General features: G+C 41.9%; 1 protein-coding gene across 1 annotated transcript; it reads left to right on the plus strand.

The window, feature by feature from the left end:
* The first annotated feature begins 1,189 nt into the window (after window positions 1-1,189).
* gfpt2 (glutamine-fructose-6-phosphate transaminase 2) lies at window positions 1,190-17,215 on the plus strand. Its single transcript, XM_035161826.2, has 19 exons — window positions 1,190-1,383; window positions 2,479-2,586; window positions 3,152-3,259; window positions 3,448-3,573; window positions 4,065-4,123; window positions 4,993-5,127; window positions 6,696-6,757; window positions 8,424-8,503; window positions 11,831-11,948; window positions 12,105-12,268; window positions 12,556-12,651; window positions 12,890-12,987; window positions 13,110-13,230; window positions 13,416-13,573; window positions 13,806-13,920; window positions 14,518-14,645; window positions 14,756-14,923; window positions 15,118-15,279; window positions 16,133-17,215. The coding sequence occupies exons 1-19, from the start codon at window positions 1,377-1,379 to the stop codon at window positions 16,175-16,177; spliced, it is 2,058 nt and encodes a 685-aa protein (XP_035017717.1). The 5' UTR covers window positions 1,190-1,376; the 3' UTR covers window positions 16,178-17,215.
* Window positions 17,216-17,808: the final 593 nt, after the last annotated feature.

Genomic DNA, 17,808 nt, shown 5'->3' on the forward strand with positions numbered 1-17,808 from the left:
CCCTCTGTGGCAGTGCTTCCCACGCAGAGTCCTCCGAGAAGGACGGCTTGAAATGGACCTCGCATTCACTGCTAAACTGAAGAGCCCGCAAGTGATGCACAGTCGGATCTCCAGCTTTTTTTAACTCATCATGCTTGAGCACCTTCACATGGTAAGGTGATGGCCTGATTCTTGCAGTCTGGAGTATGATGACGTAGTCTCTCGGGGTGAAGATATCCGTAACTATTTTGCATTCAATAGTACTATGCATGCTGTCACACTCCATTTGTGTGTGCCTGGCAACAAGGTATTTCTGTGTTATTAGTACCCCATATTTCCTTGCAAGCTCAGAGAATGCATTCGCCATGCATTGATCTACGATCACCTTGAGTTCTGGATGGTCTTCGATCACACCTTCAAAGGACTCATCACAGGATGGGGTATAGTCTGGATCGAATCATCATCAGATATGTCCTCTTCATGGTGTGGATGTGTCTGCTTGGCATCTTCAACAACATCAATGGGAGTGTTTAAGGTATTGTCAGCTCCATCTGAAACAGAGTCTTGGCCTGGTACATGCTGCTTCATCTCTTCAACGACGGTCTCATGGTCATTTTCAGTGGATGAGGCCTGATCGGTGTCAGAATTTGTAGTTCAGCAAGGACTGCACTCATTTGCATTTAGTTCCCTCTTTGTTCCTCATTCTTTTGTAGCCACTGATTAACTTTTATCACTAAGTTCTCCACAACTAAATACAACTTAGCAGCAGTACAAGAATATAAACAGATTACCTACAATGTTTCCAAAATTACTTTCCCCATTGTTCTTATTCGAGTAAATCCATTTCTATTGAATTCCAAATTGATAAATGCAGTGCACCAGAATTGCAGCACTTATTAGAATAAGTATACATGTATTTTTTTCAGGTGTAATTATGAAAAAGATGAGTGAAATCTATCTTGTCCAAGATTTGCCCAAGGTTTGTTGAAGAAAATGTCAAAGTTTCAGGACCAGACCTTCGACGAGTGACAACTGAAAGATAATCGTTCATGTTTGACAGATGCACCGGAAACTCTTTAGCGCCGCTGACGTTAACAGGCGGGTCCGACATGTCACTGAGTGAACGGGCGACCTATCCGTGGCGACCTATCTGTGCCAGGTGGAGCAGCGGACACCTGTGCGCCACGCAGCACGGGGCGGAGGAGGAGGCAGAGGGGGTGTGGCCGCGCACCCTCCAGGAAGCTCCATTAAAACGCACGGTGGGAGGGAACCGGAGCGTGTAGTGGCTCTGGATCCGACGCGAGAGACGCAGAAGCAGACAGCATCTCTCCAGCAACCGGGGGGAACTTACTGACGCGCCGCTTCCTCACTGACAGACTCTCACCAAAGCTTGAGCCATGTGTGGTAAGGTCGCTTTCTTACCGTTGGGAGTTTATTTCCCAACTTGTTGCGTTTTACGCTCGAAAACCAATGAGCAGACTTCGCTCCTGTTAAGAGTCCAAAGCTGGAATCGCGATGCTCTGTGTGTCACCCCAGTGATAACGCGACAGATCAGCAAAGTTATCCGATCATATACTTAGTTTTACGTATTTATCCGGACCTTAGTATTATCTTAGTGGTGACGTATCCGACTGAAAGTACGTGCCTTTTCTTTTGCATCCGTGTGGATTCTTGAAGCGTAAATGCAACGTGTCAGTGTTTTTTAGTGGGGTGGGTGGGGTGGGTGTGGAGAGACAGGTCATACCAGTTACTGCTACTGTTACTGAAAGACACGCGCATAACTTCTAGCCTGCGTTCGAGATCCTATTGACGTCGATCATCCACAATAGTCGAAGACGCTATTTACGGAGCTGTCACGTTTACGGCTCAGAGGAAAATCTGCATCAGTCCTCCGGCCTCTCTTCATCCTGTCTGCGAGGAAGAGGTTGTGCCACCGCAGCTGGCCTGGCCCTACCTGGCTGCTGGTCCAACACTGCGCGCAATGTGCGTCCGTCAATGGTCATCTCTGTGCCTGCTGGAGGAGAGCTGCCCGGGAACATTCCTGCACACACGCACACACAAACACACACAGAGAGGAGAAGGTGGGGGTGGATATACAGTTCACTTAATATGGACAACAGACCCATTAGCCTTTCAGGGCAAATTCAACTTATTTTGTAAATGATGCGAGGATGCGTCAGCTTGTCTAACTCATGTAATTCAACTTCTGCCTGTTGAGTGTTCTCCTCCTTCAGAGGTTAATAATTCACTCGGAGATGATATACAAGCAAGAGGTTGATCTCCCTGAACAGCCAGAACCCGCCTGTCATCAACCAAAAAAAAAGAATAGTAATGTCACTTAATGGCTGTGTTAAGTGTTGTTCCTTTACTTATCCTTCAACGAATACGATAAGACGTATAGAAAATCAAATACGCCATTGTGTGCTTTGCAGTTGTGTAAACAGCTTTGACCATGTCAGAGGATTCAAGTCAAGTTCCCTCTCTGTGTCGTCATTAAAGGGATCTTTGCCTACCTGAATTACCAAGTGCCTCGCACCAGAAGGGAGGTATTTGAGACGCTGGTGAAGGGACTGCAGCGGCTGGAGTACAGAGGGTACGATTCAGCAGGTGAGACACACGGCTACACACACGCACACACCATGCAAACCCACTAATAGTTCTCCTCGGCAGCAGCCGTGTGTCAGGTCCTCAAAGGACTCCAATCCAGGCAATATTTCACCACATACAGAGATAGAAGAAAAAGAATTAAGCAGGGATTTCAAGTTGAACACACGATACCAGCCCTGACACACGATATCATTCAGTATTAAAGGTAATCACTGTAAATACATCCTGTTCAATCCAACTGCTTCTGTTTGCATGAACAAGATCGGCTATTTGAATAAAGGCTCAGTCAAATATTGACTGAAATGAAGAGAAATCCTTATGACAGGTGAAACTACTTGCCAGAGGGCAGCCACACCTTTAATCACAAAACCATTGTTTATGGTTGTCCTAAAGCAATCTTTTGTTTTCTTTTGTTTTGATAGTATGTTTGGAGGGACTGTCATTGCCGTCATTCAGTTTGACCTCTCACCATTAAGAAAAAGAAGAAGTTTCATAGTGACAGTTGTGTGTTTAGCGTGTTTCTGTGGGACTCTTTGGACGACTCTTCCCCCCCGTCTGTTTGCAGGTATTGCTGTGGACGGCCCTGACAAGTCGGGCAATGACATCAACAGTAACACCATCCACTTGATCAAGAAGACAGGGAAGGTCCAGGCCCTGGATGAGGAGCTACACAGTGAGTTCATGCACATTTCACCATTTCATTTTTTACGATATTATTGTTACGTACATGAACTACAGAGTCAAAGTAGGTTTCACTGATTAGTTATCATAAGATTAGACTTTACAATAGTATTTGACGGTAGTAGTTGCAGTGTTGTATGATCAGTAAAAAGATTGGTGTTGTGTTTTCCCCCCGTCCAGAAAAAGACACACTGGACCTGGACGCCAAGCTGTACACACACTTTGGCATCGCTCACACTCGCTGGGCCACGCACGGAGAGCCGAGTGCCGTGAACAGCCACCCTCATCGCTCTGACAAGGAGAATGGTAAATACCTTTCATGCAAGTTTACACCCTTTCATAAACACTGTTTGAATACACCTAACACACGCACGCTCAGATTACAATAAACCTTTTCAAAGCATACTGTCGGAATCTCAGTGTAAATGGCGTCAAAGAGACACACGTTGAAATTGACTTGATTTCCTGATGTGGAATCTTTTCATTGTCAACAAGTTATAGCTCATCATTTAAACTCAACACCCTCACACACCCTATTTCTGCCAAATGCACGTCCATTTCTTTGTCAGCCATGTATCTGGTACACGGGTGTGTAAATGACGTTCCTTTGTATGACCTGAGGTATTTATGCTCATAAGCGCAAAGTGTGAAACTCCTGTTTATGGCATTTAGTATATTATATAAATTCCAGCCTATTATTACATGGTTATGGTTATGATGATGCTTTATGTTTTTTGGACTAGTTTTTGACCTTCTCACCCTTTATCTAATCTTCTTATCTTCACTGCCTTTAACAGAGTTTGTTGTCATCCACAATGGCATCATCACCAACTACAAAGAGCTGAAGGAGTACCTGGTAAATCACGTAATTCCTGTTATTTTGAATTGGCAAGCCGTCATACTTACGCATGTGAGGAACCCAATGTGGCAATGTGTGGTATGTTGTTCTTTATTATGCGTGTTTGGAAGTGATCTAAACTGGTTTGACAAAAGCATATTAGTATTTATAGCTTTTCTTATAAGGTCTGTCCGATAATATCGAACAGACTTCTTGAAATCTCTTGGTAATTTATTTTCATTAAATGAAGTCGGTAGTTAGCGATGACAGACAGTGATATGAGACACTTTGGATTCTCAGCACAAGTTTTTGTTGTCTGAACATAATGTCACCATTTCAGCTGAAACCACACACTATGTATAAAGATGGACAACGCGTCTCTACTTCCTACCTCTATCTAGAAATTAAACCAAAATATCCCGGCTACGAACGCTGCCATCTTGGGCATTTGGAGCCAGACTCTACGCAGTAGTGATCAGGGGATGGAGCAGTAGTAGTGAGGTCCTGCAAAAACATGCGCTCGATCAAAACGTGAGTTAGTCTCAGCTGTCAATCATGACGTTTAACCTTGTTTTTATCGTCAAATAACAAATTAAAGCCAAACTTAAAGGAAAAGTTAACAGTTGAACAAACATCTGTGTGATAAGAACTCCCTAAAATGAAGGAAAAGAATCTTTGAGAAAAAATTACTGAACATAACTTAAAGCTAACATGGAGGAGGATTTATGACCTATACTGCAGCCAGCCACCAAGTGGCTTCACTTTTGAGGAGCAGTCATGTCGCCCATCTTTATATACAGTTTGAGGCTGAAATATATGGATTTATGGTTCATCCTCAGGGTGTGGATGTGTTTCTTCCTATAAACTGTTTCTCTTACCTTTCCCAGATCGCCAAAGGATATGAGTTTGAGTCAGAGACGGACACAGAGGTGATCCCAAAATTGATCAAATATGTTTACGACAACCGTGAGAACGACAACGTCTCTTTCTCCACGCTGGTTGAGAGAGTCATTCCACAGCTGGTGAGTCGCTCACACAATTCAACAACGCACACAAGCCCACTGTATGGCAGCTCGGGGGGGTGTTGTGATATTAATCTTCCTCTTCTGTAAATACTCTAAGATATTTCACTTTTATTTCTTTCCTCTGTCAAGTGACACTCAGCACAGTTTTCTTGGCTTCTCTGCTTCATATCGGTGTTAAGAGTCGGACATTGTTTATTACCAGCTTCCTGGTAACATGAAGCGTCGCATCATGTAGCGTGTTGTCATAAAATGTGCCCCGGACCAGTCATGCACACACACATGCAGTGTTAAACTTTGAAACACAGAACACATCACAAAAACAGCCTCCATGGCAACCGCCCTTACTGCATCAGAAGTGACATCATCACTCGTAGAAGCAAATTTTTTTCCGGGTGAGGCCAACTTTTTCCCCCATTGTGTGGCTCCCATGTTCGAGAGTTTCACACCTCTCAGCTGGAAGGAGTTCTCTCTCCACAGAACTACAGAGGAGGCAGGAGTAGCCATTTTGGATCTGGAGTAATAGGAACCAGATAGTTTAACACACACACACCACGCGTGTGTGTCTCAGAGGACATCACATTGAGACACCACGCGTGTGTGTCTCAGAGGACATCACATTGACTTGCATTAATTTGGGACTTAGTCTAACAGTTACTACTTGCCTAACCCTTACCCTAACCTTAACCTAAAATTAACCTTAAGCTAACCCAAACCAAAACCTAACCATAAAACTGGTCTTCAACTTAAAATGTCCTGGTTTATATTAAGGGGACTTGCTTTTTGTGCCCATAAGGAAGACCCCATAATGGGATTCTTTTAACAGATTTAGGTCCCCAGAACAAGAGTAATGGACACCACTCACACACACACACACACACACACACACACACACACACACACACACACACACACACACTCAACTCTCAATTCATCAACTCTTTCAAATAAAACAGCAGGGATTCATGGATTGTGGCACACAGACACACACACACACACACACACACACACACACACACACACACACACACACACACACACACACACACACACACACACACACACACACACACACACACACACACACACACACGACTGTCAAACGTCCCTTTAAACAAGTGAGAAACAACCAAGATGTCCTCACACTGTGAGGTCTATGGTCAACTTGGTATAAGTACACAGAAACACACAAACAGTTCTGCTTATAGAAGCCACCAGGGTCAGTGCTTTCGAAATACAGATGATATTATACAATAAAAGTCTTATTTCTCTTAACCCCCCCCCCCCCTCCTCAATACCCCCCACTATTTCCCAACACTCGCCTGCCCCACACCCCCACCACCGCTACCAAACCTCTTGGGGCCTAAAGAAACATTTGCTTGTGTTCAGAAAATGTTTCTGTGAAGGGTTATACACACTCTCTAGAAACACACTGCACGTTTAGGTTTTTTTTCTGTGGAATTGTTTTTCCTCCTCTTCCCTCACAGCCTCGTTTAACCTTGGCGTATTTTCACTCCGTCTTCAAGTAAATGTAAACTCTGTGTTTCCTCTGCTTCTCTGTGTGTCAGGAGGGGGCCTTCGCTCTGGTGTTTAAAAGCCGACATTTCCCTGGAGATGCTGTTTCCACCAGGTTAGTACGCACACACACGCACACACACACACACACACACACACACACAACACACACACACACACACACACACACACACACACACACACACACAAACAGGCCTTTCACTTCATATTATGGTCCATTATCTCTGCGATGATCCAAGAAACACTGGATGTGACTCATCCCTGTTGTTACCTCTGTGAAGCAAGACCACATGTGATTCTGTGACTCTTTTATTCACTCATCGTGGCTTTTCTTAGCTTGCATCCATTACTCTGGTCTTACTATAAAGCGTAATTGTGCTGGTTTTCATGTGCATGTGTGTTAATTCTGTCTGCGTCATAAGACTCCAGGCAAAGAGAGGCAAGGTTGATTTCATGTTCCTCCCCTCCCTCCCTCCTGGGCCTCTGGCCTCTGGGCTGCCAGCCCCGCACCTCCTTTCTCTGTGACTCATTAATGGAGAGACTATAGAGTTTCCACTTTCAGGTCCGGGAAATACAGCAAGACTCCTGGTTAATTACCTCTCATCATTTTATTAGGCTTTATACGTTTGCTGGTTCAGTGAGCTGTCATGGATTAGGGGAAGGCATGCTGCTGGAGCATGCCAGTGGGAGAAGAAGAGGGAGCGGAGGGAGGAGGGCAGATGGGCAATAAAATGAAGACAGAGAAGTGGACTGTAACTTGTGGTTCATGCAGGTCGCCTATCAGTGCCAGTGCTGGAAACGCTGCTCCGTGGCACTCGCTGCATGGCATACAGTGGATTGTCTGTTTGACAGACTCGACTCAGAGAGCTGATGTTAGTTTTTCGCAGTTCTGGCTTAACTCAGTGTAGCTTTGTGGTTGATATATTGAAAAGTCAGCATTGTTTCCCAGGATGGAGGAATAGAGGAATGTTTGTAATTATGATGTTTATGATGCCTGTCAGCTCCCACCCTTTGTCATCAAGGACTTTTCACTTCTCTTTCCACCACTTGATCTTTGTCTTACTTACCCTCTCTTCTTTCATCCCTTCTTCTCGTCTCTCTCAACCCTCCCTTAGGGTAAATAGCGAATTGGATAGTGACCACATGTTTCTGTTTGCGAGCCTTCCCTTTTGTAAGCCCCACACCCTTTAAAACAACCAGTGCTCTTACGTCAATGCAGCTGAGCCCCAGAGAAATCTGCTACTCGGAGAGAGAGAAGTGATCCATACGGAGAAAGACAAGAAATTAGGAGTTTCTGAAGATTCGCTGACATAACAGCTTGTTTTTGTTTTATTATACTGTTTGCACTGCTGTCACAGGAGGAGTGTGTAAAGGTTTAATCTATTATAAGGTCTCCTCTCATCCCTGTCAGTCACCTGTCAAACCTTCACAGCCAGTAGGAGGATCCCACATTGAATCAATAAGGAAGCAGTGACCTGATCAAGGAACTGTAGATAAAGGATGTAGATAAGGATTCAAGATAAGAATTAATAAGAATTTTGCTGAATACAAAATTCAGTTATAAAAATAGAGGGAGATAGATGAGGATCATTAAAGGAGTGATGCAGTGGGACAGGATGTCATGTTGTCTCATCGTTCTATTTTCACGCGACGGTGTGTGTTTGACATTATTGTGCGTCCACGAAGCCTAATCCTCGCCTCTCCCACACCGTCTCTGCCTCTCCTTCCATCTCTGACCCGTGTCTTTCTTGTCTCGCCAGGAGAGGAAGTCCATTGCTCATTGGTGTGCGAAGTGAGCACGAGCTGTCGACCGAGCAGATCCCCATCCAGTACAACAGCGGTGAGCTCTGTTCCTGTTTCTTTCTTACTACGCAACCTAAATCTCTGCCTATGTGCACGCTCACACACAGACGTGCTATAGATAGACACATCCTTAAGAGCATCTACTCAAAGCTTAGATAACTGAATCAGTGTAAGATGTATACCCCGGATATATACACGGCCTTTATCTAAAATCATCTCGTCTTAAACCTGCCATTACTGCGCCTGTTTGAGGTGCTATCCTTCTCTCCTTCCACTTCAGGCCTGTTACTGTTTTAAAATACAGAAAACAACACAGACCTCTAAACTTGCAAACTGAATGTTTTGACGATGTTTCGAGTCATGTGACACAGTCGAGATAATTTCTTTTAGTGTTTTCTTTGTGGGAAATTGTCCGTTTTGATGACAGTGCTCAATACTCCCCACATGCAGATGTTACATGAAAGAATAAGCGGTACCATCTCTATCACTACTATCGGAGTATTAGGACCATATTGGACATTTTTATAAAATCTGAGATTTCCAGAATAATGTAGTATTATGCGAATAAAGTCATACTTGAGAAGGAACCTTGAACTGTTACGGTAATGAAATTGTAATTTAATAAGAAAAAAGTCATAAAATTATGAATAAGCAGCAAGGAGATCCCGTGCTCACCTGAGGTAAACTCCTTCTGCTTCTGGATCCAAAATATTGAACCAATCTCATTGTTTCTTGAGAAAATGGAACCAATGACAGCTTTGCAGTCGACAAAAAATGTCCTCCTCCACAAGAGAGGCTACTTCCTCCAAGTCTTTGTGGTTCTTTCTTCTCATCAGACCGGTTCTTGCACAATCTTTTCAAAGTGTTATTTTTGAAACCTTTACCAAACCTTAACTTAACAAGATGCTCCAAATGCCTAATTTTAACTCAGGTGACAGGCTGATCTTCTGATACCCTCCACTGTAAAATGACTCAAAGCCTAAACTACCAACTTTATTCTTTTAAAAAGACGAGTTACGAGTTAGTAGCACAACTTTTTTTCTTGTAATGTTGTGACTTTATCTCCATTTTCCCCCCTTTAAGTGGCCCTAATACTCCATCGTACTGGCTGCATCCTGGGCTTGTGTTAGGTTAAAGAAGTACAAACAAACCAGACCATTTCTTTCACCAGTAGTGTTTATTTGACACTGTGCTCTGGAGACAGGTCTGACTGAGTGGAGCCAAAAACAATCCTGTTCCTGCTGATAGTCATTTAACAGGGTCTGTGTGTCTGAGACAGATAAAGATTCTCCAACTGTCTCTGTCATGTACGCAACAATAGGCACTTTGACACAATGAGCTGTGTGATAACTTAGCATAAAAGTATAAACAGGTAGATGAAAGAATTGCATATGGATTTTATATCCTGCCTGACCATCCTGATAAGATGTGATGAAACGCTACTCTAACATCCAAATGGGATTGTTTCATTACCTCCCATTAAGTTCAGAACCTCCGCAACCTCTCAGCTCTCGGAAGCTCTCAGTCCAAATCCTGTTCATTCCTGCAAAGAGTTTAAGTCGAGTGCATGAAAAGTAAATAAGCCAGACACACTGAGACAAACTGAGACAGGATTCAATATTTGTCTGGGACTATTCTCAGCAGCTGATATGTTGCTCTGGTGAGTATTTAAAGCTACAGGATGGTGTTGGTGGGATTGACAATGAATAAACTACAGGACTTTTGTCATCCAGTGCAACAGTGTGGCTTATTGATGTGTTGTTTATAGTTTATAATAATGATAGGGATCTGGAGCACAACAGAATACGCTATCAGGCTTTGGCTACATGGGAGTAAGGTTTATTAAGAGTTAATAAAGTCAACGTAAAGTTAACTTACACAAACATATGTAAGTTCATAGTGCTTTAAACGTTCAAAGTAAAGTTGGTTTCAAAAAAGTAAATATTTAACCAGAATTACCCTTCAATCAATTATTACCTTGGTTCAACAAGCTACTTAAAAAGTCAAAGATTTCCATTTTGTACACTCAGACTCAAATAAACCTTACACAGTGCAGAAGTTTTAAAAATGTTCTCCATCAAAGAAGCATTTTCATATTTTCCTCCTCTTACTGGTGTACAGTTCATTTTGCTCTTAGTTCTGATAGTGAAATAAATATTAAATATTCTCTCGACTGTATGTGGTTCTGTTATTTGTTGTGAAATCAAACTTTATTCACCAACTTTAAAGCCAGGTGTTTGTTGCCCAGGGTGTCAATTAAAAAGTTTATTTTTAATTGTTCTAAATAGGAAGTAGAAGAAGAAATAGGAAACAATGATTTGTCGTCATGATTTGTTATTAGCTGTCAGCAACAGTCTGCTTGTTGCTTCTCTGTTTATACAGTGTGTGTCACTCTCTTCACTGTCTTATCAGTTTATTTAAAATGTATGGCTCTTAATGGCACTAATGGGTCCAGTCCAATGTCCAAGGCGGAGCTGGGTGATTTGTGGCTATGCGGGAACTGTAGTGGTTGACCAATATGGGGTTTTCAATGGCCAGTGCAGATATTTAGAGAGCAGGTATATAATGTCAAAACTTAACTGAACATTTAATTAACACTAATCTGTGTTTGTTCAACCAGACCACAAGTAATACAAAAAAACAATCTCTGTCAAAAAAATAAGCTTTTACATGAATGTCTGTAGATGTATCTGCAGACATTCGTTTATCTGACGGACAAAAATCTCAAATTTTATTTTAAGGCCATTAGGTGCGCAGTTAGAATATTTTTTACTTTAACGCCCCCAACTGGTAACACCAAGAAAGACACTGTGTCAGAAATGTACACTGCAGTTAACTACAGAACGTCTTATGATGAGGTCACACCAGCTGCCTTTTCCATCAACATGTTGATGCTGTAACCCATGTGTACTGAATAGTCATTACACAACCACATTTTACCATAATCACACACACCCTAACCCCCACACATGCACCATGTTGAAAAAGTACCAGCCCCACTGTTACGGCTGATAATAACCCCTAACCCAACAAAGTCACTACTTCTTTCACATTTCTTACCTCGTTTGTTAAAACATAGCCCTTTGTGTACTTTTTTTTATGGTTAATTATTAATGAAATCATTAATCATTAATTATTTATGATCTGTTACACCCTTTCTATTTGGATCTAAGGTCCCACATAAAAGGTTTGTTTAATAAGAATATCACAGCATGTCAAACCCCCCCCCCCACCCCCTCCGGGACCTGACTACATCTTGAAGTTAAGAGAAAGAATTCAAGCGATGAGCACATCTTGATTGCTTTAGTCACTCAAAGTCACTGGGCGACCTCTGACCCTTGATCTCTGACCTCTGACCCCGTAGGTCCTCTAAATGAGGTAGTCCAGGAAAGGAACAGCCATAACCGTCCTGATTGCTCCGACCCCATCGACTCAGTGGGGGATGGGAGGGCTGTGGAGTATTACTTTGCCTCTGACGCCAGGTGAGAAACCATGTGACTGCAATACGGAACCATGTTATTAAATTCTTGTTGTTTTAATAAAAATCACCCTCCTCTTCCTTTCCTCTTGCAGCCATATCTATCCCAAAAGACTTCAGAGAAATACATTTTGCTTTTGTCTTCCCTCTCCGCTTGCAGCGCCATCATTGAGCACACAAACAAGGTGCTGTACCTGGAGGATAACGACATCGCAGCGGTGACCGAGGGGAAACTCTCCATCCACAGGCTGAACCGGCAGGCCGGTGACGACCCTGTGAGGGCAATCCAGACCCTGCAGATGGAGCTGCAACAGATCATGAAAGGTCAGATGATCGTGGAGGACAATTCATTCCTATTTATTAAGTTTACTTTGCACAATCAGTTTAGTTTAAAAGAATATTTAATATCGTTTATGGCTATGCATATAAGAGATTACAGACTCAAATATTATACATGCAAACATACTGTCTGCTAGTCCTGCTACAAATCAATAGTCCTATGCTTGCTTGCCCTCTGCTGGCTGAATGAAAACATTATACTGCTTTTCCTATTTCAGCATGTGTCAGTTTACCAGATAATCTCATGTTCTCATATAATCCTCGCTCTCTAGGAGACTTTGATGCCTTCATGCAGAAGGAGATCTTTGAGCAGCCGGAGTCAGTGTTCAACACTATGAGAGGCCGGATTTGTTCGGATTCCGACAAAGGTGAGTGGAGTTCTAATAAGGTGTCTTGCCTTCTTCTACATAGAGGGCAGGTCCTTGATCCCTTCAGTCAACATTAACAGGGACTAATGTAGCCCAATTCCCAAGTATGTCCAACCTGTTAAATGCAGAGTGCATGTAAGATAACATGGCGGAAGCTACTTTATGAATGTTGAATGTCGTGTACTAACTCAACAGTATAGTGGAGCTGATGTAAATATCCTACCCCCCGTCTCCTCAGTGGTTCTCGGTGGGCTGAAGGACCATCTGAAAGAAATCAAGCGGTGCAGACGGTTAATCATGATTGGCTGTGGCACGAGCTTCCACGCGGCAGTGGGTGTAAGTAGAGCTAAGAATGATGATCATGTTGTGTAAACATCACTGTTTAGTAAAAGTATAGTTCGAAACATAAGGAAATGAGAGCGGCATGATGATGATGATTTTGTGTTTCTACATTTTAGACCAGACAGATCCTGGAGGAGCTGACAGAGTTGCCCGTCATGGTGGAGCTGGCGAGCGACTTCCTGGACCGCAACACTCCCGTTTTCAGAGATGATGTTTGCTTCTTCATCAGCCAGTCAGGTGACAACGACACACAATATTCAGGGCTGTCACACTTTAAAGAAAAAACAGATTTACACTGTCGGGTCTTTGGGTGAAACCTGAGGACAGTTTCCTCCTCATTTGAATTCTTTCTCAGACAGTGGCTTCTTTGTGCTGTAATTCTGCATCATTAACATGTCTTTTCTTTCCCTCTGCGCGCTTAGGAGAGACAGCAGACACCCTGATGGCGCTGTGCTACTGCAAAGACCATGGCGCTCTCACAGTTGGTATAACCAACACTGTGGGCAGCTCCATTTGTAGAGAAACAGACTGTGGAGTCCACATCAATGCTGGGCCTGAAATAGGAGTGGCAAGCACCAAGGTACAGTTTATACCATACATCTAACAGACACTTGGCATCAAAGAAATACCAAAAAGACACATTTTTACACTTAAAATAAGCTGTCATGTTGTTAAACAAAACTTTGCATTCGACTTAATGTTCATTAAGTCATTGTTAAACTTATAGTCTTAAAACTAGACTTATTTGTGGCGCTTCCTGCCTCACAGCTCAGCTTATATGTTTGTGTTTATTGTGTGTGTGTGTGACTCAGGCCTACACCAGTCAGTTTGTGGCCCTCATCATGTTTGGTCTCATGATGAGTGAGGACAGGCTCTCCCTACAGAAGAGAAGACTGGAGATCATCGCTGGCCTCAGGGTGCTACCTGGTTAGTGCTCCAAAAAGACACGAATACATCACTGACATCAAATGGTCCCAGCATGAGCCCGTAGCATGTTTAAATGTAGTCGGACGGGAGCTATCGCATTAGCAAAACTAGTGCTTAATGTGTCTGTTTGTGATGAGCTGTTTGCTTGGTCTGTGGCGATGCTGGGGCCTCACCACTGCTTCTCGATAAGAGCTGCTCCCCTGTTGATTCAAAGTTTGGTGAAGCTCGACTCAGGACACAGACCCCCCCCCACCAAACTGGAGAATCAGTTGTAAACGTGACCGTTGTGGTCAACGTGCTGTTATCGCGATCGACAATGTCAGTTACATTTATGAGTCTCAGCCGCCGCAGCTATAGAGCGCTGGTCGTGTTTTATTCAAAGTGTATTATTCAACACTGCACTTCCTCAGGCCCTGAACAAAACACAGGCCGAGTGTGAATTAGATCAATGGTTCTCGAGATATGTATTCCACATACAGATAGACAGAGATCTATGGAATTATTAGATAACTGCATTATCTGTGTAAAACCTTTACTGTGCCAAACTCTTAATTCATAAGACTTTCACCTCAACTCATTCTTCCCATAATCTCCTAGAGCTGATAAAGAAAGTGTTGACTCTGGATGATAAGATCAAGACCATTGCCAATGAGCTGTACGAGGAAAGGTCCCTTCTGGTCATGGGCCGTGGTTTCAACTATGCCACCTGCCTAGAGGGGGCGCTGGTGAGTTAAGAATGCCATGGTGGCCTTTTAAAAAGAAAAACGACAGTCCACAAAGCATAAAACAAAAGGAGAGCGTAAAAACATTCACGATTATTTTAATTCTAATGCAGAAAATCAAGGAGATCACGTACATGCACTCAGAAGGCATCCTGGCTGGGGAGCTGAAACACGGTCCTCTGGCGCTCATCGACAAAAACATGCCAGTCATCATGATCATGATGAGAGACGCCTGCTACATCAAGTGCCAGAATGCTCTGCAGCAAGTCACTGCCAGATCGGTAAGTCCCGGAAAAGCACGTTTTTATTTGACATTAAGAGAGCGAAAGAAGACTTATTTTGTTGATCATGAAGGTTTGACAGTAAGAAGTATAGAGAAACAGAATACTGAATGATCTTATACTGCAAACAACTCAAATCCATCACAAATGATAGCGTCACATTGACTCACTTATGTTAATGTTGCTGTTGTCAGGGTCGGCCCATCATCCTGTGTTGCCAAGACGACCCTGAGGTGACTAGGAATGCCTACAAGACGATTGAGCTGCCGCACACTGTGGACTGTCTGCAGGGCATCCTCTGCGTCATCCCCCTTCAGCTCCTGTCCTTCCACTTGGCCGTCCTGCGAGGATTTGATGTAAGTCGTCCAACACTCAGTCCGTCTTCACAAATTCTCAATGTAAACAAGTTTAACAAATTCCAGGTGTTTTTGCTCTAACGTTGTAAAAGTCATAAAACGGTGCCTATTGTCCATTTATTCAAGAAATCAATGAGACGTGTGAATGTGTGACTTTTTCTCCGGTAAATTGATGACTGACCTGATTTCCAGAAATAAGAGAGGACGAACAATGAAATAGTAGCAAATTATATTTCTAGGTTATTTTACCAGGACAAAAAATCTGATCATGTTAAAATACTACAAATGTCACACTGGGTACATTTCACTAAGAGCCACTGTCTTCACCGGAGTTCATTATGTCAGTGTGTGATGTAGACACTGATATGTTATATACACAAATCAATATTATTCTATGATCATTGTAGCTCAATAAATTTTGCTCACATTAACCACAATTTGCTAATTTGCAATCCATAGTTTAAAAAATATATATATATCATTGTTTGAATATACTGATAGGGTTGCATTAGTCTTAATACCATAGTATGTCTGAACTTTAGATAAATGATGTGGTTATAACATGAGTCTATCTGATATATCACTGGGTAGCGTAACGCAAATGTATATATGTGTGTTTTTTAATTAATTATAAAAATCAAAGTATAATTTCAGCATTTCAAAGGAATTTGATTTAAATGCGGGTCAAGACTCAGACTCAGACTGCAGTACTGTGCCGCACTTTAAACAATAACCCTTTTCTGCCATAGGGTTATTGTTTTTTGTTATACCACCTACAACATATACAGTACAGCCACATTCATTGATCACATATTGATCACTAGCAATAACAATCTGCCTTTTCTCTTTGCAGGTTGACTGTCCCCGAAACTTGGCCAAGTCTGTGACTGTGCAGTGAATACGGTTCACAGAGAGGAGGCTCATAGATTAACAGTGCAATCGTACATTTGAGCATTTAGTATGTTTGTGTATGTGATTGTGTGTGTGGCAGGATTGGAGGGAAGCAGTGCGTGTGTGTGTAGGAAGGTGTGAATGAGCGAGTGAATGTGACAGATGAAAGGAGGTTGATATGGTACAGTTCCTTTTATTAAGAAACTAGAGAGAAATGTGAAGTCGGACCAATACACTGCTGAGGACCTGCCAGTGCCATTGAGGCCTCGCGGAACAATCTATGAAAATCTCTGACAACAATCAAACATCCAAAGAAACATTATATGCCTTTTTTTTTTTATCAATCTCAAGTTGAGCCGAAATCAAGTACACAAGGTATATTGAAGTGTTTACAGTTGTGCAATATTGGAACCAAATGTGCATTATGAATGTACACAATCATGAATGAGGGGATTCATTCTCTTCCTGTTTTATCCTTTGTCCATCGGGAGCTTCTTGAACATGTGTTGCACAATGGGAATTGTAGGAATTACAGTTTTGTTCCAGAGAGATCTCTGAGTTGTGATAATCATATTTTATGTATTTTGTTGCACACTCATGCAATTACTGTGCCCGGTGGGACATCAACCCACAACTTTTTATCAGAAGCTCCCAGAAGTTAGTTCCTCTCTCTGACGTGTTGTATTGATTCTTTTTACATGTTTAAGCTTCATTTTCTATTATTCCATTGAAATTTAAAATATATATAGAATGTCTGGTGTGAAACTACAGTTTCCAAAGTTATTTCATGATAGAACCAGATTTTCTTTATATAGGGTGGAGCATTTCCATTGGCAAACACAAACATTATTAAAGAATAGTCTGGCAGCAACATAAATGATGTTCCATGATTTTTAATACCTTTGTTTTGACAGCCATTCTATGGGTTTACAGTAATGATAATATTCCGTATTTATCTGATTTTTTATTTTATAGGGCCTAAGAGAGGGTTTGATTTATATATATATATATATATATAACTATGATTGTATTTTATATTGTATGTTTTGTAGACATAAACAGAATATCAATCAATAAATAGATAAAGCTGTCTATTGTATTCAGTGTCCAGCTATCCTTTCCTCATTTCTTGTTACCTACCTGTCTTTGTGTCAATAATAGTATCAGGGGAAACCATTTTTAAAAATTGCTTTTGTCCTGTATTTTCTTTGTTGCCAAATGGGTGGTATGAGTCTGCATGGCCAGAAATTCTGACTATCACAGGGCTTCCACATTTTGAGATGCCTAGCATTTTATGGATGATAAATAATATACCAGACAGCCTACTAGAATAAATGTATTTCAGGTTTCATTATTCACACAAATAATCCAGCTGCAACTATAAAATACGGCTTGCACATACTACTACTACTACTACTAATAATAATAATAATAATAATAATAATAAATTATAAAATATAAATAATGATAGTACTCACATGGGGATATTTAAGCTTTGAGTACTTTTTACATTTTATATGTAGTTTTTTATTATAGCCTGTGATAATTTTACTTTTACAAGTATTGGAGTATTTTAATGGGCTGGTGTTGGTAGGCTACTTTTGAATATCTTAATATTTTCTGCACCATTATTATTAT

This window comes from Hippoglossus stenolepis, chromosome 7 (genome assembly GCF_022539355.2).
Source record: "Hippoglossus stenolepis isolate QCI-W04-F060 chromosome 7, HSTE1.2, whole genome shotgun sequence".
In the NCBI taxonomy this organism is placed as follows: Eukaryota; Metazoa; Chordata; class Actinopteri; order Pleuronectiformes; family Pleuronectidae; genus Hippoglossus; species Hippoglossus stenolepis.